Consider the following 24,392-nt stretch of genomic DNA (forward strand, 5'->3'; position numbering starts at 1 on the left):
CGCTGCTAGCGGAGCTGCACTTCAGACGTCCATCTCTCGTATCGGACGAGACAAAGTCCCATGTAGATATTTATAACAATTACTTTAGATTTCAATAAATTACCTATCATCATGACATAGTGCTCTTCAGGATCAGATACTATATCTGATACTACAAATGAGATTGTTTTATGCATTAAAATTCCTACACCTCTAGTTCTCTTTGTATAACTGGAGTGAAAGATTTAACCAATCCAATCTGTTTCAAACCAGAAATGGACCTTACTTAGTTTCCTGTAAAAATACTATCTTGGCATTTAGGCCTGTTAGGTAAGAAAATACTTTTTTTTTTCTTTTTAGATCGTGATTGAGACCTTTGACATTCCAGATCACAAAGATAACTGTTTGGTCACAGAGGCACTGCTTCTAAACTTTTCAGGACATTTTGTAATCTTAAGTAAATCTAGTATGTTGGTTCATACAAATGCTTTAACATTGGTATCATATTATTGCCAGGAATTATGGCTAAGAAGCTTGTGTTTATGTTGGTGCTTATAGTTGTTGTGGTAAAAAAATAAATAAGATGTAACGTCTCCCAAAGTGAGGCTAGAACACACTTCACAAAGTCCCAGTCTTCTGGCATACCTAGAGACACATCACATCCAAAAACAAAATCAACCATCAGCAGCGGTGTAGAAAGGATTAAAACTAAGATACCTTATGATAATACAGTCCAAATACAATAAGCCTAGGGTATGATGTTAAACAGTCCACTTAGGGGGAAAGAAGAAAAAAAAATTTTTTTATAATAATACAGGTAAGATGTAATAATGTTAAACAGTACCCATAGAGTGAAAAAAATGGAGATATCTTATAATAGTACAGTCAGAAGAATTTGAAGCCTTTATTCCTTTGTTGAGGATATGCATTGCATTACATTAAAAACTGATTAATTTTGCAATTTTAAACATTTGACATAAGTGAAAAAAATGACAGCTCACAGCTGGTAACATGATCACTCACGCAAAGCAAACTCAAGTTATGTATTTTTTTCTTAAACTCAATCCATAATGTGATAAAACAATAATGAACATTTTTTGACATTAAACTAGTAGTGAGTATTTAAATCTTGTGGAATCTTTAAATATTAGGTGGAATTCTGTTCTGAAATTCAGGCTCTGTCATAAAAGAAGTAGCAAACCTAAGAGTTCATGTTTTTTCCTGGAAGTCTAACTACAATCTGCGAACATTTTGTTGTCATACAGGGATATAACTGGACATTAAGAATATTCCATTAACATTTTAGCTTATGGGGGTAAAACAGAATCTTCCATTATCTATGTGAACCTACATTCTATTCAAATTAAGAAAATTTACCATTAACATTAACTTAAGAGATTTGATCTAACACCTGAAGCTATTTAAATTCATTATAAATTCCTTCATACACTTTGACATAACAGGTAACTATTATTGAAGCTAAAAAAAATAGGCAAACTCTTTGAACATACCTGATTTCATAGATGCCTGGTATTTACCAAATTCCTAAAATTTTAATAAAAGGTGCATGTTGGCCAGATCTGGCCCAAGGTGTTGACAATTGAGGAGTGAAATAGGTAGCATCTAGTGTTAAGGAAGAAATACCATGCTAAAAAAAGGTCCTTGTAATTACACAATGGAGGATCACTTAATTACATTTATCTATTCCTAAATTCACGGAATGGACTGGCAGCTATAAGTTATTAAAGATTGTACATATTCATAAATTTCCTAAGAACGTCTGACACATTATAAGTTATTTCTTGCAGATTGCTTCTAAATAAGTTTCATTTTTTTTATCAGCTGACTGCAGAATTTAGTAACAGAAAGGTAAAGGGACTTTCCACTTAAGGAAACAAACTTGCAAAAAAGTTCAACATTCACTAATTCTACATGGTAGACAAATTAGTAAATCTTAAGAACTCAGAAGAAAATGTTTTTACAATTGGCACACACTTTTTTTTGCTCATATCAAATATAGGGTTAATTAACGTAATTCATATGTATGGCTTATTTGGCAGCGAGTGAATTTAATTTTAATGTTCATTTATGGTGCTTTAAAAGCGACTATAGCAAAGAAGCTATTTGCCCATTTTCAGTACCACTTTATCCAGTTTTTTGGGTTAGTTAAGGAACACTGAAGAAAAGAACTGACAGCTACTCAAAATAATGTCAATTAAGTACACATGTAAGTGGAAATGCTTTTTCAGAAACTTTTAAAAACACTGGATTCTGCTTAGTGGAAAAAAACTGCAAATGTATAACTTCAGAAGAGCTATTAATCACCACCAACGGTTGCAGATGTTTTCTTGCACTAACATTCTGTGAAAATGCATTTTGTATTTTTTTTTTAAATACAGCAATTGTTATTCATAACAAATAACACTAATTCTTAAATGGTACTTGACAATTACATTTTCAAGAAGTAGCAGAAAAATACAAACCAGTGTGAACCCAGCAAGCAACTGTTTCTCGACACAACAATCTCTTCAGTATCACAATATCTATGGTTTAAGTCTTTTGTTTTTTTTTCAAAGAACATTAGAACAATATAGACAAGAACAGGCCATTCAACCCAATAAAGCTTGCCAGTACTATCCACTTGATTTTTCCAAAATAACATCAAGTCTACTTTTAAAAGCCCTAAAAGTCACACTGTCTACAACACTACTTGGTAGTTTATTCCATATGTCTATAGATCTCCGTGTAAAGAAAAACGTCTTAATATTTGTGCGAAATTTACCTTTAATTAGTTTCCAACTGGGGCGGCACGGTGGCACAGTGGTAGCGCTGCTGCCTCGCAGTTAGGAGACCCAGGTTCGCTTCCCGGGTCCTTCCTGCGTGGAGTTTGCAGGTTCTCCCCGTGTCTGCATGGGTTTCCTCTGGGCGCTCCGGTTTCCTCCCACAGTCCAAAGACATGCAGGTTAGGTGGATTGGCGATTCTAAATTGGCCATAGTGCGTGCTTGGTGTATGGGTGTGTTTGTGTGTGTTGTGTTGGCACCCTGCCCAGGATTACTTCCTGCCTTGTGCCCTGTGTTGGCTGGGATTGGCTCCGGCAGACCCCCGTGACCCCGTGTTCGGATTCAGCGGGATGGAAAATGGATGGATGGATGGATGGATAGTTTCCAACTGTACTCCTATGTTCTTGATGACCTCACTTTAAAGTAACAGTCTCAATCCATTGTACTAATTTCCTGCATAATTTTAAACTTTTCAATCATGACTTCTCTTAATCTTCTTTTACTTAAATTGAAAAGGCTCACCTTTTTCAATCTTTCCTCATAACTCATCATCTGTAGCCCTGGAATCAGTCTAGTTGCTCTTCTCTCGACTTTTTCTTATGTTGCTATGACCTTGGTAGCCTGAAGACCAAAACTGCACACAGTACTCCAGGTAAGGTCTAATCAGTATGTTATAAAGCGTCAGCATAACATCCTTGAACTTGGACTCTACACATCTATAACCTAACATTCTGTAAGCCTTCTTAATGGCTTCTGAACACAGCCTGGCAGTCTACTACAACACCTAAACCATTTTCATAAGGTGAACTTTCGATTTCGAGACCTCCCATTGAGTATTCAAACCTAATATTTTGAATTCCAATGTGTAATACTTTACATTTACTTACATTAAAATTGATTTTCCACAAATCTGCCCAAGCCTGTATGCTATCCAAGTCCCTCTGTAATGAATCTAGATTATCTGCCAATCCACCTATCTTGTTATTTATATCCTATCCAAATCATTTATATATATTAAAAATAGCAGTGTCCCTAGCACTGACACCTGTGGGACACCGCTCTTAACATCAGCTAATTCTGATATGGTTCCTCACACCATAACCCTCTGTTTCCTGTGTAGGCCAATTTGCACTTATCTACACACAACACCTGAACTCCCAGTTCTTTTAGTTTGATGCCCAACCTCTCATGTGACATTTTGTCAAATGCTTTATGAAAGTCAAGAAAATCAATAATGTCATATGCTCCACATTGATCATATCCTTTGTTGTACCTGGTAGAATTCCAGCATATTAATAAAAGCATGACGTCCCTCTTCTGAACAAATGATGACTGTTCAGTAAAACTCTTATTCTTGCCATGTGTTGTGCAATCTTTTACTTAATTATTAAGCTTACTGGCTTATAATTGCTTGGATCTGCCTCATTACTCTTTTTACAAAATGGGATATTTGCCATTTTCCAGCCCTTCAGAATTTCCCTAGTGCACTGTGACTTCATAAAAAAAATGTGTCAAGGGTTTATATATGTACTCAATAACTTCCTTAAGAACATGAGAATAAATATTATCTGGTCATGGTGATTTGCTTGATTTCAGCCTATTTAATATGAGCAGTACTTCTTCCTCTGCAATTTCCAAATCACTTAGCAGTCCATTTTACTGCTGGAGAGATTATTGACTTCCATATTTTTGAAGACCTCAGAAAAATGTGAGCTTAGAGCATCTGCTGCTTTACTGTTTGTATTTTTTAATTCTCCTTTGCCATTCCTGATACACTTAACCTCCTCCTTGACTGTTCTTTTACTACTAACATATGTAGAAAATATCTCTTTGGGTCATCCTTGGCCTTATTTGCTATATTCCTCTCTAACTGCCTTTAGCTTCTGTCCCTTATCCTTCTCAATAGTTGCTCTCATGCTCTCATTCACCTTTTATTCACATTGGAGTTATTAGTCTGATACACCTTAAACAGCTGGATTTTTTTTTAAATTTCCTACCAATTACAAAAAAGTAGGCATGCACCTGTCCTGCATTATAATGGAAAATGTTTTTAAACCTATTCCACTGCTCCTTGAATGTCAAATCACATTTAGTTTATCCTAGCCCATCCTCTTTAGACTTTACTGCATCTACTCAAAATTTGCCCTACCAAAGTTAAACTTATATCATAAATATAGCCAGAGAAGACAATTCAAAAAATGATTTAGTATTGGTTGTGCCAGTTAGGAATGTATTTAATAAAACTCACACAAAATTTTAGATAAGTAAAAGTAACAACTACCAGTGCAATCTTATATGTTTGATTGATACATATTACAGCAATTCAAATTCTGATAATTTTTCGCATTGGTTCAGATAAGGTTTCCAAATACCATAGTATGTTGAACTCAAGAAATTACAACTTTTAGCATTTTACAGCAGTACATCAAAGATATGCTTTTCATTAAACTTAAACTGATACAGACCAAAATATTCTAGTATTGCTAACCACATATCTTAAAAGAATACTTCAACATTTACACGGGAAAAACAGATACACATGTCAGATAGTTGTTGGGAGGAATGGACTGTATGATCTGCAACTGGTAAGGAAGTATTAGATTTCCATGCAAATCATGAATTGTCCATAACAAGCACAATGTTCAAACACAAGGTTATGATAAGAACCACAGTGTCTTGGGTTAAAAGTCAATGATGAAACCTGCAGTTGTGTCAGGTGATCTGAAGCCATATGCTCTGGACACTCTATACAGCTTGTTCTTTTTTGCCACTGAAGTAAACCTAACACTGTTTGATGGACCGTAGTGGTAAGAAAAGCTTTCAGGATGTAAAAAGAGGTCATTCAACAAAGTTAACAGAAAGGTCTCCAGGCCAAAGAGACAGAAGCTACAGCAATGGCCAAAATTAAGTCCCATATGTGAGGGATCAAGAATTAAGTATCATTAATTAAATACAAGATGAGAATGATGGATTCACAGGAATTCAAAATGTAATTTTTAGTCCTTATTTCAAACAGTAGGAGAGAAAGAGTTTAATTTATCACCACACAAAGGAAGTTGTTGAGAGAGTACATAGCAAGAAAAAATATTCATGGAGAGCTGCGTAGTGAGAACCTGGTTAGGGAAAAGACTTTCATGAGAAGATCTCAAATAAAGATACTAGTTCTGAATATTCTAGGGAAACATTCTATGGAAGGTGTTGCTGTGAATTAAGAAATATGGAAATAACAATGTGTCCCGGAATGTTTAGTATACATGAAGGCTATCTGATGAGGTAGAGCTCATAATCTATATTTATTTGCCATCCAATATAAAAAAAAAAAAAATCTCAACACGAACCCAATCCTTCTATGTCTATAAAGAGAAATCACTCCAATCATATTAGAGATGGTGCATATGATAGAAAAGACATGGATCTTCAAACAACATCTTGGCTTTCTTTGTATTTTTGCCCAACAGCCATTCGGATAAAGCCAAAGGTAGACACAGTATCCACAGATAAAATGTGCAACAGTTAAGAAGCTCCTACATATCTCATCACACCCTCTCTGCTCTGTAATCTGCTTGCTGAGTAAGCCTGGAAGACAGATATGTCACTCCAATGAATCATGAAAACTAACTGGTGAGTTTATATTTTTTTTCCTTTAAATTTGAGACTTCAACCAAAATCCAATAAAAAAAAATCCCACCAAGTGCTGGGCAGCATTCACAACAGCAAATGAAGAACAACGGAAGGCAAGAGGTTTAAAGCTCAAAGACAAACAAGATTAAATTCAGTGTGTTTCTGATAATAGTAGCCAATGTCATATTTTAGTGTGCTCCCGGCCGTACTTCACAACATTGCACATTAGAGTATATTAAGTCTACTTGATCTCAAATCCAAGATCATTTTTCAAAGAGCACATCCACTGCTCAACTGTTTTTTTTTTATTGGATTCAGACTAAGCAGCTACATACCTCTTGGTTTGTGTCTGGAAAGAAGCTATTTTATTACTCCTAATAACCAAAGAAGGAAATCAAATACATGTGTTATTACTGGCTCAGGAAAAGGACACAAAAAGTAAATGAAAACAAAGGGCTTCTTTTTGGGTTTATTTACATATAGGTGGTAACATCACTGATGGAAAGAGCCACCTTTTATCATGTATAGTAAGCCTTTCATTCCATTTTTTGTAGGAAACGAGCAAAACAGAGCTGAGCAGTTCTGGCCATGATTCAAACAATGATCAAAAACACATGACCTGCAACAATATGCTCTCAAAATTGAGTTTTGAGCTTTAATACTAAGATGTGATGATCCACAAGTACAAGTTATTTAGGCAGCACCCTCAGTGCCAGGAGGAGCATACATTTCCATTTTGGGAATTTATTTTAGAGAATACCTCTTTTTCTTCTTCAAATATGACATTCATTTTAAAATGAACATTGGATTTATTATTACGGTTAGAAACTGAGGGTGAGATCAAACTCTTAAGATTTCTACAAGTAAACAGGAAGTAGCACTCCAGTGGAAGCTCTAAAGGGTATGTATTATTGTATCTGATACTGAAATATGTCAGACAGATGCTAACATAACAGGAGGGAAAAACAACATTCTAAAACAAACTTGTAATAGTTTGAGCAGTATTTGGCAATTAGTTTATTGCAGATGCATAATTATATTCTGTGATCATAAAATTTACACTACAAACTTATAGTTACTGACCATAAACAAATATAGCTTAACTTCATCAGCCTTCACAAACAATGCACAAAATGATTAAATAGTGATGTTTACATAGACATTTAAACAGTAACAGTTGACCTATCTTTGTGAAACTTTCCAGAAAAAGGTACAACATTTTAAGACAATTTAACTTCAAATATTGTACAATACATAGTCAACAGAATCTTCTTAATGCCTAATCTAAATTCAACATTCAGTTGAAATGACCTTTTGACAATATAATTTGTCCATCATGGGTGCTTAATTAAAATTAAAATTAAAATAAATCTAAGAAAATAACTTGAATTTTTCAAGATTTTCCATATTGCACGTTAATTTCTAGAAGCATATATCTAAAGAGATATAAAGGAACATACTTATTTTGAAAAAAAATGCTAATGTGAACAATTAAAAACAAGTAAGAATGTTAAAGATATGACATAAAAGTGTTATAATGCTAAAATAAAGGATGAGAGGATCTAAAGAAGTTTCAATGTATTCTTACTCGTATGTAAAACATGGATTTGTCATACTAGGATATTTTTGCTTACCTTTACGAAAGGGAGCACTAGCCCTTTAGAAATTCACAAAGAACAGGCTGTTCAGCTTAAACATTTCTGTTCAATTAATGTTTATAAAATAGTCTTAAAAATATTACTGGGGTAATATTTCATATCATTCTACACTCATAATTTTACAATTATAAAAGTGAAATCATATTTTGAATATAAAATGTATTCTCCATTTTTCAACTAAGCCAATCACTCTTCATTGAGGAAGAGAATTTTAGAATAGCAGCAGAATTTTCTAATCAGACTACTCTTAAAATCTGCTGCCCACCACTTTGGAGTTTCACACACACACACACACACACAAAAATTAATTCAAAAATATGTTTAAACACTGTTGCGAAACAGATTTACACACCATTAGGTATGCAGCATTGAAAATGTACTGTGTATTTTATTTAGAATGTCTAGTATTGTATCTAACTCCATGGACACAATTATTGAAACCAACATCTACTCATGCATAAAAACGGCAATCTGAAATGTACTATCAGTACAGAAACTTTAAAAGGGTAAACTGCTGAACACAGAGAAACAGTCCTTCAGTTAATGTGCTTTAAAATACATTGCCTCAGTTTTTCTTTATATTAGAAAGTAAAAAAAAGTCCATAATATTAATTTTAAAAAATGTACTATTATATGACTTCACTGTCCCAGATATTTGCTCATGACTGTCATCAGTTGACACACAAAAGTCTTAATTTTTTAAATTTTTTTGCATGTACTGGGCAATATTTTATTTGCAATGTCAAAAGTCTCTAATGAAGTTGTCTTACTCATTATGCACTGTAATTATTTTGAACAGAGGTTGATTATGCAGGTTGTACTGTATAAAATTAAAAACAAAACACCAGGAAAGAAATTGTAAATATCATGCAAAGACACAGAAGCATCCCAACACAACTTAGTTAATTTTTTTGGAAATTAAAACTGGTAAGCTGCACAGCTAACTACTCTCAGTTGTTTTACTGCTGGAAACAAATTTTATGCTCTTTTTAAAATCTTTTGATTCACAGAGGTATACAGTATAGTCAGATTGGAGTAATATAGTGTATATATCACTTAATATGCCTGATTTCCCTAAAGAAATATTTTCTGAAGCAATGTGACATATCTCTAGAATAACTTTATCTATAAAAGAGCGATACAAGTTAGAAGCATATACATTTCAATAATCCAAATGATTTTTAAATTTGATATAACTCATAAAACCACCATAACCTTAATACACTGCACACTGTACTTACAGATTCTTCCACCATGAAGAAACTGATGCTGTGGTCCTTTTTGGTATTATGCTCAGCCAGACCCTATCAGAGAGTCAGAATTATGGATTTCATACGGACACCTGATCATCTACTCCATGACTATGAGAATGATAATGCTGAAAACAATTACATTCTCTTGTCCAACTGGACTTCCAGAGCAACTAGTTTACCACAAGTTCCTTATTCTGTGTGTCCTTTTGGATGCCAGTGTATGCTGAGAGTTGTACGATGCTCTGATCTTGGTAAGAAAAATACATAGTTCACAATTGTTTTCATTTTTCTTTAGTTAAACCTTCAGCTAGTATTTATTTTGATAAAAATGTTATTTATTGCTTTGTTTCCAATCCAAATGGACACTCACAATAACAGCCTCCCACTAGACAGTTACATGGATCATCTTGCAAAACAAGATTCAAAGCAGACAGGTTTCAGGGACTACTGTTTCATATACAAACAAGTTAAAGTAATTTAGAGACACTGCATATAGTTATCACTTGCTTTCACCCTTACAGTTCTCAAGCTTTTAGAAGTACAACTATATTACTGTACATTATGAGAGCAAAAGATTAGTAGCTAACATAAAGAGGCTTCATTCTGAATAACATTCAGGAGCTTGATTATTTGAAATGGTCACCTAAAATTTATTAAAAGCTAAAGGCAGACTGGGGCAAAGGGTGGAGGGCAGTAAAGTCTGGAAAGAATAACCTTTATTCAGAAGAAGCAGCAAGGGTGGTCTCCCCAGCAGTTTCTCTTTCAATCATTACCTTTAACTGAAATTAAAGAAAGATCTGATATAAAGTCTTAATATCACACTGCTAATCTCCTCATGCAGAGACAATTAACACTCAGCATATTCTAAGTTTTGTAATTGTACTGAAAGGAAGGATATAAATAATGAAATGTGACATAGCTCATAAGTAAACTTAATAAAGTCAATGGAGTAAAACTAAGAAATGATTTTCAAGTGGTATGTTAGGTGAACATTTGACTAAAATATTCTCAGGATACATCAATAAAGTGTTCCACTTCACCTTAGTCTTTGTGTCATAAAAGAAAAAAAGCTTGCACATGGAATGCCTAAAGAATAACACAACTTGCTTAAAATCAATGTACACAATACAGTAGACTAATGAATTAAAATTGTACCTCCCACTTCAAAAGACAATCAAAAAGACTCTACCTTTACTAAAAAAACAAAAAATACAACTGCCTCTGTAGAGTAGTGTCAATATCACTCAGATATAGCCACAAAACTTTACTCCCCTTGGAGAGATAAATTTAAGGGATTTAATATGTCCGGAGAAATATGATAGAAAATGTTATAATCAGAGCCTGCTCATTATCACATCAGATAAAGAGAAATAAAATATTATTCCAATAGTTATTCTTTTTAAAAATGAGTGCAGTTTGTGTGAGGAATTTTCAGATTTGGGTACGACTACCGATCCTAATGTGATGTGGTAGACCTTCCGTGAAAAGACCCTGAAGGTTCCTGAGGGTTGTGTTCGTGTTACCGGTGTTCCCAGAAGGAGGTGTTTCATCTCGAAGGGCAACTCTGGTCTGTACTGGAAACTGAGAAGAACAGCTGCGAGAGCTCTTAGGGCAGATAAAGAGGCGTTTGTTAGAGGAATCTGTGAGCAAGTGACACACCATCTGTGGTCTAGCGACCCACGTCCTGCTTACAGAGGAATCAAAGCATTACGCACATCTGAATCTGTTCTTCGGAGAGTCGCAGTCAGGGCAGCTGATGGAATGGTCCTTATGGATGACACTGTAGTTGTGACTTGCTGGGCTGGCTACTTTGAGCAGTTGTTCAAAGCTGATCCTCCAGCTAGGACATTGGATATCTCTGGGTCCACGGTTCTTGAGGCTGATCCTACAATTAGCTGTGAACCACCCAATCTCACTGAGATTGCACAGGTGGTGAACCAGCTGAGGGTGGGGAAAGGCTGTAGGGATCTGGGGTATCCGGGGTGAATTTCTCCAGGCTGGTGGTAAGGCTGTCCTCCTGGCATTGCAAGCAATCTTTGCTTCCATTTGGAAGACTGTCACCGTCCCAACTGACTGGAAAACGGGACTTGTTGTCCCTATCTGGAAAGGGAAGGGTGATCGCCTGGATTGTAGCAACTAAAGGGGGATAACACTGCTCTCAGTTCCGGGTAAGGTCTTTGCTAGGGTCATCCTCAATAGAATCCATGATCACTTGCTCACCTACCAGGGACCGGAACAGTCTGGTTTTACGCCTAAGAAGTCTACCATTGACTGCATCCTGGCACTGAGGGTTCTCATAGGGCGCAAACGCGAATATCGGCAGAGTTTCTTTGCAGCCTTTGTCGATTTTTGCAAAGCATTTGACTCAGTTGATCGAGATGCCCTGTGGGACATCCTTAGGGTTCATGGGATCCCCTCGAGGTTGCTGGATATCATGACTGGCCTGTACACTGGTACTGTGAGTGCTGTGCAGAGAGGAGACGTTTTTCCCAGTTGATTCTGGGGTTCGTCTGGGGTGTGTGGCGTTCCCAATATCTATGCAAAAGGACAAAGGACCAAGTCTTTAGAGTCCTGGTGCTTCCTGTCTTACTATATGGTTGTTAGACATGGACACTATCCAGTGACCTGAGATGAAGACTGGACTCCTTTGCTACTGTGTCTCTCCAGAAAATCCTTGGGTACCGTTGGTTTGACTTTGTGTCGAATGAGCGGTTGCTCATGGAGTCCCCAATGAGGCACATTACCTGCATTGTGAGGGAGCGTCAGTTACGGCACTATGACCATGTGCCGCATTTCCTCGAGGGTGATCCGGCTCATAAGATCCTCATTGTTAGGGACCCGAGTGGCTGGACCAGGCCAAGGGGTCGCCCACGTAACACCTGGCTGCGGCAGATAGAGGGTCATTTCCGGAGGGTAGGACTAGACTACGCGTCTGCCTGGTGGGTTGCCAACCGGGATCCCGAGCTGTTTCGACGTGTAGTGGGTGTGGCAACGCACTGTACCAGTGTTCCCCAACTTGACTTGACTTGCATTTCATGTGTCAGGTACAATTTAAGAAAAAACAACATTAACATTTCTGACTTTCTCTTATGGCTAAAGACCCACACAATCTAAATGTAGCACAAATTGAGTCTTACACTCAACAGTTAAATTTGGCATAAATTTAGCATTTCATAAAAAAGATTCCTCAATATACACAAGGTCCATACATAGGTCTGAGAAGATAGTGATACAGCATAATGACTACATTTTTCATGCAACATTTTACAAAAGTCTGTTCAGAGGTACATGAAAGTCAAAAAATGCATTTCTGTGTGCTGAGACATTTACACTGGCTCTTAAGGGAAACTATATAACTTGACATTTTAAATAAGAAGCACATGCATGAACAGGAGTTGAATATGTAATGTCCCACTCCCAATCAGATACATTCTGCCTATCACAAACTCCAAATATGTATAATATATTACTGCGCTTCTGGAGTAAAGCATACTAGTACATGCTACTACACTTTTACCACTGCTGAGAAAAGCGAAACTAGTACACAACAGTATGAGTGTCAACTAAGAGGTACTACAAATTCACAATGTTCCAGTCAACTTTATACTTTCCATTTTCCTTCTAGGAAATGTAAGTGAAAGCTATTCCAAAAATAATGTAAAGTTAGAAACAGAATGAATGAACAGTAAAAAAATACTGTCTCATGTGGAGAACTCATATTTTTAAATCACTGAAAACCAGGCTAAGTGTTTCAGTCATATAGCTAGCACAGGAAATTTAAGTGTACAGTGGTTTTCTTATTAAAAGTTAAAACCCTCATTACATACTCTCTGGTATTCATGTATAGAAGCTTTGAGATTATTTTGTTATTTCTATATTCAGGATCATAATTTTGCTGATTATTTGAATATTTGAAGTTGTAGCAGCGTGGGGCAAAAACCAATAGAAAGAAAACCTAAGGGGCAGTGCTCCAATACATTCCTAAAGTCAACTTCATAAAAGCTATTCTTGAAAAATATGATTAATAGATTAAGGTTAAAATAGTAGAAATACTATTATGTGTATATACAGAATGCACTATTTATGATGGTATGGTTCTGTTTTTTTTAATTTAAATTGAAGTGTTCAACTATTTTTTTCTTTTTTTTTACAGAGGTGAAAATACTACAATAAATGTATAAAGCAAACACGTAAGGGCCAGTTAATCCTAATCTTATTATTTTAAATTAACAGCTTTAGCATCTGTCCCAAAAGACATCCCAGCAGATACACTCATGATCGACCTTCAAAACAACAAAATCATGGAAATCAAGGAGAATGATTTCAAGGGACTGAAAAACCTATACGTAAGATCTAATCTGCATTTGCTTGAAATTAATTAAGTGAAGATACAACCTATTTGATGTTTTCCTATCCTATGAACAAAACCTTATTTTACTGTGAAAGTGGCAGAGTATTCACAATCCCAGCCTACCCCAAAGTCCCTGCAATTTATCTACTCAAACAAAATAAAAAAAGAAGCAGCATTATTTTGTACTCATATTTAATGCATGGCATGTATTCAGAAAAAGAGGCCTTTTGGACCTGGTTGTTTAAGTTTTTTTTATTTTTGCTTTTTCTCATCAAATGCTGCATATGCACATCCACAAACAAGGTACAGACAGACTGAACCAGCTCCCTGTCACCAGACCCGCAACACCCCCTCCCCAAAATGTCTGCACTTATTTTCTATTTTGCACAAGACACAGGTAACAATCACTTTAGGATACATTATTGAGATGTAAAGAATGTTTTGAAATGTGGCTGCCATTACATGATTTTTTGGTGAACACATTTCAAGAATATGTTAAGCAGACAATATATTTTAAAGATAATACTGATGTTTTCCACTTATATCAGACTATAAAAAGTGAAAAGAAAAATAATATAATTTAACATTCTCATATCATTTAATTTTGAATCAAGAAAGACCAGAGCTTATCATGGTGCAAATCAGGAAGCACCAGTCAGGGTGCAAGCACATCCCAGGGCTAGGAACAGAACATTCAGAAATTTAATTACAAGAAAGACTCTAAAATTAGACAGTTAATTGATTACCACATTTAATGAAAGGACATTTTCCCTGAAAAAACAGTGTACATGCCAAATTTTAGTCTGTTTCTTGTAATATCATTGGTGGAGTTCTTTTCAATCTAGAGTCCCAGGCCCAGAGAACAGGTTAACATTGCACAGTCCATAAATTCCAATAAAAGGTTTTTATATTTTAAACTTAGATAAAACAATTTCCAGTTACACTGGTTCTTTGTGGCTAGTGTGGAACTTGTGCTTTTCTACCAGTGACCCAAAGACATGCATGTTTGATTGTGCACCCTGTAACAGACCTGCATTTCATTTATAGTTGCTTCTTTACATTCAGTACTGCTGGTATAGCCACTAAAAACTTATCACCCTCTAATACAAGAATGTTCAGTCTTAAGCACTCATGGAATCAGCAGGTGTAGGTTTTCTTTCCATCATTTTCTTGTTCTTAACTAGTGTTATATTTCAATTAAACATACAGCTATTTTTGTGTTACTACCAATGAGACTGCCAATCTAAAAATTGTTAACAAGATCCATTTACTTTCAAAAGAGGAAACATGCAGTAAAATATGACTAAACTTTTTCCTATTCTTGGTTTATTTATTTCAAAATACATTTTAAAACCTGTTTCCTGCTAATTATCACACATTTGTTTTATAGTGACATAAAAACTGATAATAATAAATCATTTATTAAACACTTAACAAAAAAGTAACTAAGATATTAGTTTTAATATTTATCCATGTTTTATTGGTTTAAATTACATATCTAATAAAAAATCATCCTAATCTCAATCGGTTTTAATAAATTTGTGAAGAAAACTAGCAGAGGGCGGCAACAATGTTGCCTCGCAGTAATGAGACCAGGGTTTGCATCCCTGGTCTTCCCTTTGTGCAGTTTGCATGTTCTCCCAATATCTGGGTGAGCTTCCATCACATGCCTCAGTTTTCTCCCACTGTCCAAAAACACAAAATTGGCGCCAGCATGTGTTTAGGGTGTATGTGTGTTTCCCTGAGATAGACAGGTTTGTTTCAGACTTGCATCCTGTGCCTGCTGAGAAAACTCCAGCCCAGTGACCCTGGTTTGGATTAAGTGATTTAGAAAATGACATCATATTACAAGAACTAACAGCATCGACATAGAGACTGCTCATTGAAAGATGGTCACTATCCTTGTAAAGCAGAAAAAACAAACAAAATACTATGTTGTTACAAACTACACAACAATATGTCTAATTTGTAAAGGCACTGCTACATATTTAGTTCCCAGAGGTAAATGATAATAGACATGTTTTAATGTGAATATAAAATACCATTTCTTTTTCCCAAAATTACTTTGCAGGTATAATCAAGTCATTTTTGTGTGTGCTTAATAAAACTGTTGGTGGAAGGAAAACATGTACATAGCTGTAGCAATTCACCAAATCTTTATAACATTTAACAAACAAATCTGGCAGGCAGTCACAAAGAAATTAAGCAAAAAGTGCAATATTTAAAAAAGTGAAAAAAGAATATAGAAAAGTACGATATCAATGCTAACCAATACCTAAAGGAAACTGCATTGTGAAGTTGGCATTGTTATCAACTTAGAAGAGGAAGAAGATATGTATACATAATTTTCATTTTTATATGCTATTTAATTTCAAATGAAAGTTAATTTATGTTGGATGGAACACCCAGGAGGGGATGGGTGTTTTTTGACTTAGAACTAGTACAGATTTTGTTTTTTTCCCCATCTTAGGCACAGTTATATATATATATACTTCATGCAAGCCTGTATTGAATTTTTTTATTCATTATTATTCTTAGCTAGTTTAATTTGTTTTTCTTTTCTTGTAACATTTAATTTGGACATCATGTAAAGCACTTTGAGCTACATTCTGCATATGAAAATGTGCTATTGAAATAAATGTTGCTATTATTGTTCAGGATCTGAAAATACTATATTATGTTCACACACTGTATATGAAGAGGTCAGTATGTTAATTTTATCATGGCAGGCACTGTTTCTACTTAACAACCAGATCTCTAAGATCCACCCAAAAGCCTTTCGCCACTTGAATCAACTACAGCTGCTGTACCTTTCTCACAACCTTCTTACACAAATTCCAACCAATCTACCGAAAAATGTGCTAGAATTGAGAATTCATGACAACAAGATAATGAAGGTCCAAAAGGATGCATTCAAGGGGATGAAGTCCCTACATGTTTTAGGTAAGTAAATCCAAATGTAAAATGCCATCTTAAAAAGCAGAGATATCCATTTTCAAAACAGATATTAGCATTATAATAGATTAGTGAAACCATAGAGCTGATCGAATAATAGCAAAAAATTCAACTGCCAAAAAGGTAAAATAATAAACTATATAAAATTAATAATCAAATAAGTAAATACATTAATTAGGAAAAGTTAAACAAAGCAGTCAACTAATATGCTATTAGTTCAGTACCAAAAAGATGGTGAGATGAAAAAGATGAAGATGAATATAATGAAACTGACAAGAAGGATCCTGGAGTAGGTTAGTCAAAGATTGTTAAAATTAGGACATGGAGGAATGTCATTTAGGACAGGTCAGTTTTATAATTTCACATGTAAGCATGAATAGAAGTGGAATATCAAGTAGATATAGTAACTTATTGTCTAGCCCAAAGTTAAAAGTATCAAAGTAAAATAAGTTATAAATTAAACATTGCTTGCTTGAGTGTTAGAATTATTAAAATAAAACAAGTCAGCTCGACTAGTATGTAGCAGAGCATAATTATGATATAGTAATAACAGAAACCTGTCTAAATAGCAGAGATGAGGATGAATATAACAGATAAACACTTTTAGGAAGGATAGACAAAAAAGAAAAGGAGAAGGGGTTGCCATTTACGTAAAACAAGTTTAACAAAAGTCTTATTCAGTCTTGTGATAAGCCAAACTTTTATTAAGGACAGTTTAATTTGGCTAAGCAGCATATGGGATAGCGGCCTTATATTAGAATTGTGCTACAGAACCCCACCAAATACAGACAGTAATTTCAATATGCATCTTTTTAATAATGTGAATGAAAAGAACTTACAATCTTTAATAGAATTAACGCTGATTCAGAACATAAAGTTCTGAATGCCATCGTTAAAGCAGTTTGCACTCGCCCTCGCTCTTGCCATTTCATTATTCAATGTCAACCTGCTTACTTCATACCAACAAGAATTAGATCATGTCTGGTGATCCTTAGTTAGCAAACATTTATTAGTATCACTGCTTACAGAGATCAATAATTGTCTGATCAGTAACTGCTTGTCCTTGAAACTCCAAAAATCCTATAAAGCTACAGATTTGGTTACAACTTAAATAAAGTAACTATTATGAAACTATTTAAGATATATGAAACCCAGTTCATTACTTATTGTTAAACAACTAGATATATTTTCCTAGTCATATGATTTAAAGTTAACAGAGCAGAATATAAACCCTGAAGAGACACATAGAAATTGACCATATATTCTACCACATTTTTTATTGAAATTATTAAAAGCAAGTATCATGTCATAAACTAAAGTCAGACTTAGCAAACAGCAAAACTAAATTCAAATCATCCCCTACCCAGGCAATAGAAAGAGAAGAAATTCAACAACCAGAGTAAAACTTTAAAAGTAGAAAAGAGGGAAGAGAATCCTTTTCCCCCAATATAAATGCTTATTCAAAAATGCTATTGATTAGATCCTGCCAAATTTTAAAAAAGGTTTGAACAGATCCGCTAAGTGAGAATTTGTTTCCAATTTCAAATATTATATATCTGAGGGCTAGAATTCTTCCACTTAAGCAAAATAAGTCTAAAGTGCTAGTAGTAAATTAAAGGCAATTACAGTTTGTTTGTCATTCTCCACTTTAAACCCATCTGGGAGTACACCAAACACAGCTGATAATGGATTAGGAGAGATTGTGACACCAAGGCTGTCTGATAGGCATTTAAAGATTTTGGTCCAGAATGATGTTAATTTGGTGCACGCCCTAAATATGTGGACCAGTGAGGCTAGAGCTTGAGTGCAACATTCACAGGTTGGATTTTGCCCTGAAAACATTTAGAAAAATTTTAAACAAGATAGATTTGCTTGATAAAAGATTTTTAAGTTGAATAATTGGATGCTTTGCCCACATGGAGCTAGAGTGTATTCTGTGCATGGCTGCCTTCCTCTCAAATATTGAGTAAGAAATTCTTTTCCCACTGTACTCTGAGATCTTTGAAAGGAAGGGACTTTAAAATGTTTTGATTATTATAGAAATACTGTCTGAGTCTTCAAGACTGATCAATATTTCTTCTGGAATAGAAATAGGTGGGAGGTGAAGAAAATTGGGCAGATTTCATATAGCAAAGTTTCTATTTTGGAAATAGTGGAAAAACTGTGCTGATGGGGACCTAAATTTGGAGTGTAATTGTTTGTGGGATGTAAAGACAATATATCTATATACAAATATCTAAATGATTTAATCCCATATGTTTTCCAGATATTAAAAATATTAAAGTTTGAGAGGGTGGAAAAAGGTGATTATCATACAAAGGTGCAACAGACAAAAAAAATAATATTTTGAAGTGCTTCCTACATTGGTTCCATATTCTGAGTGAATGAAGAACAATTGGGTACTTAGTATATTGATGATAACTTATATTTACTGGGGCACAATGCAAAGAATATAAAGAAGTACTGAAGGATTTTAATTCTATTGCGGACCAAGCTTGGGTGTGTGTCAATGTCCAGGTTTTTACAGCTTGTATATTTGCCGCCCAGTAATAAAACTGAAAGTTAGGTAGAGCCGTTCCACCTTCTCTTCTAGGACATTGTAGGGTCACACTTTGGATGTGTGGATGTTTTGAATATCAGATAAATGAGGTTATTATTGAATCTGATTTCTTAAAAAATTATTTGTTAATGCATATGGGGATGTTTTGAAATAGAAACAGTAGCTTAGGAAGGATATTCATCTTGACAATGTTAATTCTCTCTGCTAAAATAAGATGGAAGGTAGACCATTTATGCATGTCTTGTTGAAGTTTTTCCATGCAGTCAGCAATTTTTTTTTGAAAAAGTGCTTTATATTTACAGTACTTGTGATATTTACCCCTAGGTATTTATGCCGATCTGTGATGAAAACAGGGAAAGTGTCCAATCTAATGTGCTACAGAATTCACTGGAAAAAACATACTTTTCTTCAAATTAATTTTGAGTCCAGATATCTTTAGAAATTAGATAGATAGATAGATAGATAGATAGATAGATAGATAGATAGATAGATAGATAGATAGATAGATAGATAGATAGATAGATAGATAGATAGATACTTTATTTAATCCCAAGGGGAAATTCACATAATGCAGCAGCAGTATACTGATACAAAGAAACAATATTAAATAAAATAGTAAAAAGTGTCCAGGGAGCAATTCCACATAAAAGAAAGTGGTAGAAGTGATCAGTGAAATAGTGAAATAGAGATAAAAAGGTAAAAAGATAAAGTCATATATGCTAGTATTGTTAGGGCAGCAGGCATATATAGTCCAACATATAGTACCATATCATCTGCACATAATGATTTTTCTGTTCAAATTCTTCTCTGATAATCCCCTTTATCTTAGAAGCATTTCAAAACTGAACTTGGCTTGATGGTGACTACAAATAGCAGTGGTGACAGGGGGCAGGCATCCTTGTCTAGTACTATAATCAAGTTCAAAGAAGTCTGAAATAATGTTGTTAATACAAACAGAGGCTTCTGGGTTGGCATATAGTAGTTTGATCCGTGCACAAATTTGTGCAATGTGGTGAATTTGTAATCTCATCCAACTATATCAAATGCTTATTCCGCATCCAAAGATAATAAGATCTCCGGAGTGTTAGATTTCATGGGTGAATATATTAATAAGGTGTTGAAGATTGGAATCTAAGGGTCTACCTTTAATAAATCTGGTTTGGTCTTGTGGTATTACTGAAAGAAGTACTTTCTCAATCCTTCTGGCAAAAAAAGACGGTGATGAATGCTTGACGAAAAGTTTGAGGTAGAATTTTATTGTCTCTGGCTTCTATAAATGTTACTAATAAAAGTGGAGCTAATTTAATTAAATATTTTTTATACAATTCAGCAGGCTAGCCATCAGGACCTGCTGCTTTCCCACTATGAAGTGAGTTTATAGCATCTAATAATTATGTGAGTGTCAGAAGTTTACTCAATTCCACTGCACTGAGAGTAAATAGCTGTGTTATCTGTAATGCATCAAAAAACAAATTAGATTGTGCCTTGCTTTCTTTAAACTGGGTAGAATATAAGAACTTATAGCAGTCTCTAAATTTGTAAATTATTTTTTCATGGTTAATAATTTTATTTCCGTCTGTGTTGGTAATTACTGATACTGCATTGCGAACTTCCTGCTTGTGGATTTGTTGAGCTAAGATCTTATCAGCCTTCTCTCCGTAATCATAGTAATGATGTTGTGATCTAAAAATGGGTTGTTCCTTTTCACCTGCCATCAAGAAGCTGATTTCTGATTACAAAGCCTGTCTATTCCTACAAAGTGCTTCACTTGGAGACCTGGCGTGTTCTTGATCTATTCTGGTAATTTCACTGATGAACTCTGATGCCTTCTTGGTTTATGGTTTATTTTTGTGGTAATGATATGAAATAATCAGTCCTCTTAAAAATTGCCTTCAGAGTATCCCAGAATATTCCTGCATAGACTTCTGAGGATTCATTTGTCTCTAAAAAAATTAATTTGCTTGGATATAAATTCTGTACAGTTCTTGTCAACTAATAACAGGGGGTTAAGAGGCCAACTGCACTATGAGTATGTAGGGCATATTGATTTGAGCTGTATGACCAGAATGGCAGAGTCGGAGATGACAATAGTGTCGTACTTGCAAACTTTGATTGTGGGGAAAAAATTGTTATCTAATAAATAAATAATCAGTTGTTGAGTAAAAATGATGTACTGGTGAGAAGAAGGAATATGCTTTTAAGTATGGATTTAGAAATCTAAGTTATAATCAATTACAAATTGTGTAATTGTTTTTGCAGTGTTAGATGTTATCACCCCTATAGCTGAAGACCTATCCAGGGGCCTCGTGTATAAATGGTGTGTACGCACAAAAATGTTGCGTACATCCGTTTCCATGCTCACATCATGATGTACAAAAGTAAACTTGCCATAAAGACACGCACATTCTCACTCCAGCGTAAACCATAGCGTACGCAAGTTTTCAGCTTGGTTTTGGAGACTGGCAGCACCCATCATCAAAGCAGTGTTACTTTTCCTGGGTGGCTTCCCTTTATTTTTTTAGATTCACATCCCTGAAATGGCTTTGTTAAATACACTGACATTAACCGCAAATTTTTTTTTAGTTTAAGGCAGGGGTGCCCAATACGTTGATCGCGATCGGCTAGTAGATCGGAAAGATAGTGCAGGTAGACTGCGTTGCATTCAAAAAAAATTTTTAAGCGTTAGTCTATTTATCCTCCCTATGGCATTTTTCACTTGATTGACATACACGGCAGCCATTCTGAGATCTCTTTTCTTCTAAAACACTGGTCATCCCACATACATGATCAAACGCATGAGCAACTGCAAAACTCCGGCTATCTAAGTGACCTAGTTAGCCTTCCAATTTATATCGACTAAAGAAGGGATTTAAAAAAAAAAAATTGTTTGGGGAGGGTATGGTCTGGATGTGGAATTGGAACAGGATTTTTTTTCTCACAATGTCACAATCGAAGTCCGTTTGTCTGATCTGTCAATCTATCATTGCTATTACAAAGAAGGAAAATGTGGAAAAGCACTTTCGAACTGTTCATAAAAACTACAAAACTGACTTCTTTCCAAAAAGCGATCTGAGAAAGAGAAAGGAGAGGGAACTAAAATTGCATAATTGGACAGTTAATTTCACTCGGCTGAATTCAAAAGCAAAGGCAGACACACCGAAGCATCGTTCCGGGTGAGTCACTTGATCATTAAGCATAAGAAGTCCTTCCAAGATAGAGAGATGATAAAAGAGGCCTTCGTTGAGACAGATGGCTAGGGAGAAATTCCTGCTGAGATTTCAAGACCCCTGGCCGAAGAAAAAGGAGTTTCTCCTTGTCTTTAAACATACAGAATACAAGCAACTTCATAATGATCAATTGCCACTGGACTGTTTTTTTTTGTTTTTTTTTAAATAATTTTATTGTAATCATTCCATACAAATCGATCAATTTTTACAAAAAAAATAGGATTGAAATTGAAAAACAAATCGACCCCCACCCCTAAGAGACAGCATGGCCAACGGGGTAAAACTTAAGGCTTGTAAACATACCTAAATTGATGAGTTTAATGGACCAATAGAGATGAATGGAGAAGAAAAAGAAATGAGGAGATAATTGCTTCCTCTGTGCTTTAAGAGCTTATTCTAAAATATTATTGATTAGATCCTGCCAGGTAATTGAAAAAATTCTGTACAGATCCTCTAATTGAATATCTGATTTTTTCCAATTTCAAATAGTATAAAACATCGGTTTCCCACTGACTTAAAAGAGGAGAGTTAGGATTCTTCCAGTTTAGCAAAATTAGTCTGTGTGCCAGAAGTGTAGTGAATGCAATCACAGTTTGTTTGTACTTCTCCACTTTAAACTCATCTGGAAGAACACCAAACACAACTGCTACTGGGTTAGGAGGGATTATGACACCAAGGCTGTCTGAAAGGCACTTAAAAAATTTTGATCCAAAATGATGTTAATTTGGTGCAGGCCCAAAACATGTGACACAGTGAGGCTGGGACTTGATTGCAGCGTTCGCAGGTTGGATCTTGCACTGGAAACATTTTGGACAGTTTTAGGCGAGACAGATGTGCTCGATATATAATTTTGAGTTGAATAACTGTATGCTTTGCGCATATGGAGCTCGAGTGAAGTCTCTGCATTGCTACTTTCCACTCCTTTTCTCATATATTTAAGAAAGATTAAAAGATATTTTTTCCATTTTCCTCTTGGATCGTTGAAAGGGAGGGACTGTAAAATAATTTTATATATTGCAGAGATCGTGTCTAAGTCCTTGAAATTGAGCAATATTTTTTACAGCATGAACAAGGGTGTAAGATGAGGAAAATCGGGCAGGTTCTGTTTAACAAAGTTCCTAATTTGAAGATAGTGAAAGAAATGTGTAGCTGGAAAGTTACATTTGGAATGTAATTGTTCATAGGATACAAAGATGTTGTCTATATAAAGATCTCTAAGCAATTTAATCCTAAATCTTTTCCAGATATTAAAAACTGCATATGTTTGCAAGGGTTGAAAGAGGTGGTTCTCTTGCAGAGGTGCATCAGATAAAAGCTTCTCCATCTTAAAATGCTTTCTACATTGGTTCCATATTCTGAGTGAGTGAAGCACAATTGGATTATTAGTATATTGCTGATAACTTGCATTTATTGGGGCACAAAGCAGGGAATATAAATATAAAGAAGTATTGCAGTATTTTACTTTTGTTGCGGACCAGGCCTGTGTATGTTAATCTATTTGTGTCCAGGATTTTATAGCTTGTATGTTTGCTGCCCAGTAATAAAACTGAAAGTTGGGTAGAGCCATGCCACCTTCTGCCCTAGGTCTTTGTAGGATCGCTCTTAGGATTTGTGGATGTTATAAATTCCAAATAAATGAGGTTATTGTTGAATCTAATTGCTTTAAAAATGTATTGATGTATATTGGAATGTTTTGAAATCAAAAGAAGCTTAGGAAGAATATTAATCTTAACAACATCAATTCTTCCAGCTAGAGTGAGATGAAGGGTTGACCATCTATGCAAGTCTTGCTTAATTTTTTCCATGCAGACGGCAAAATTTTGTTGATAAAGAGCTTTGTGTTTACTTGTGATGTTAGCCCCTAGGTATTTAAACTGATCTGCAATGATAAAAGGTAGAGTGTCTAATCTAATATTATATACTTGAGAATTCACTGGAAAGAGTACACTTTTATTCAGATTAATTCTGAGACCAGAGATCTTTTGAAATTCTGTAAGTGCTGTTAAG

At 35.0% G+C, this 24,392-nt stretch overlaps 2 protein-coding genes across 2 annotated transcripts in view; one reads left to right on the forward strand and one right to left on the reverse strand.

Moving 5' to 3' along the window:
• Positions 1-24,392, reverse strand: part of LOC120540257 (centromere protein P) — a 337,335-nt gene that overhangs the window by 73,556 nt on the left and 239,387 nt on the right. The window lies entirely within an intron of this gene.
• aspn (asporin (LRR class 1)) overlaps positions 7,023-24,392 on the forward strand; it is a 41,988-nt gene continuing 24,618 nt past the window's right edge. The window contains exons 1-4 of the mRNA XM_039770860.1: positions 7,023-7,282; positions 9,283-9,543; positions 13,526-13,638; positions 16,373-16,586. Of these exons, the coding sequence (XP_039626794.1) occupies positions 9,294-9,543; positions 13,526-13,638; positions 16,373-16,586 (577 nt within the window). The 5' untranslated portion in view covers positions 7,023-7,282; positions 9,283-9,293. The remainder of the gene's footprint in view (positions 7,283-9,282; positions 9,544-13,525; positions 13,639-16,372; positions 16,587-24,392) is intronic.

This window comes from Polypterus senegalus, chromosome 12 (genome assembly GCF_016835505.1).
Source record: "Polypterus senegalus isolate Bchr_013 chromosome 12, ASM1683550v1, whole genome shotgun sequence".
Classification (NCBI taxonomy): domain Eukaryota; kingdom Metazoa; phylum Chordata; class Cladistia; order Polypteriformes; family Polypteridae; genus Polypterus; species Polypterus senegalus.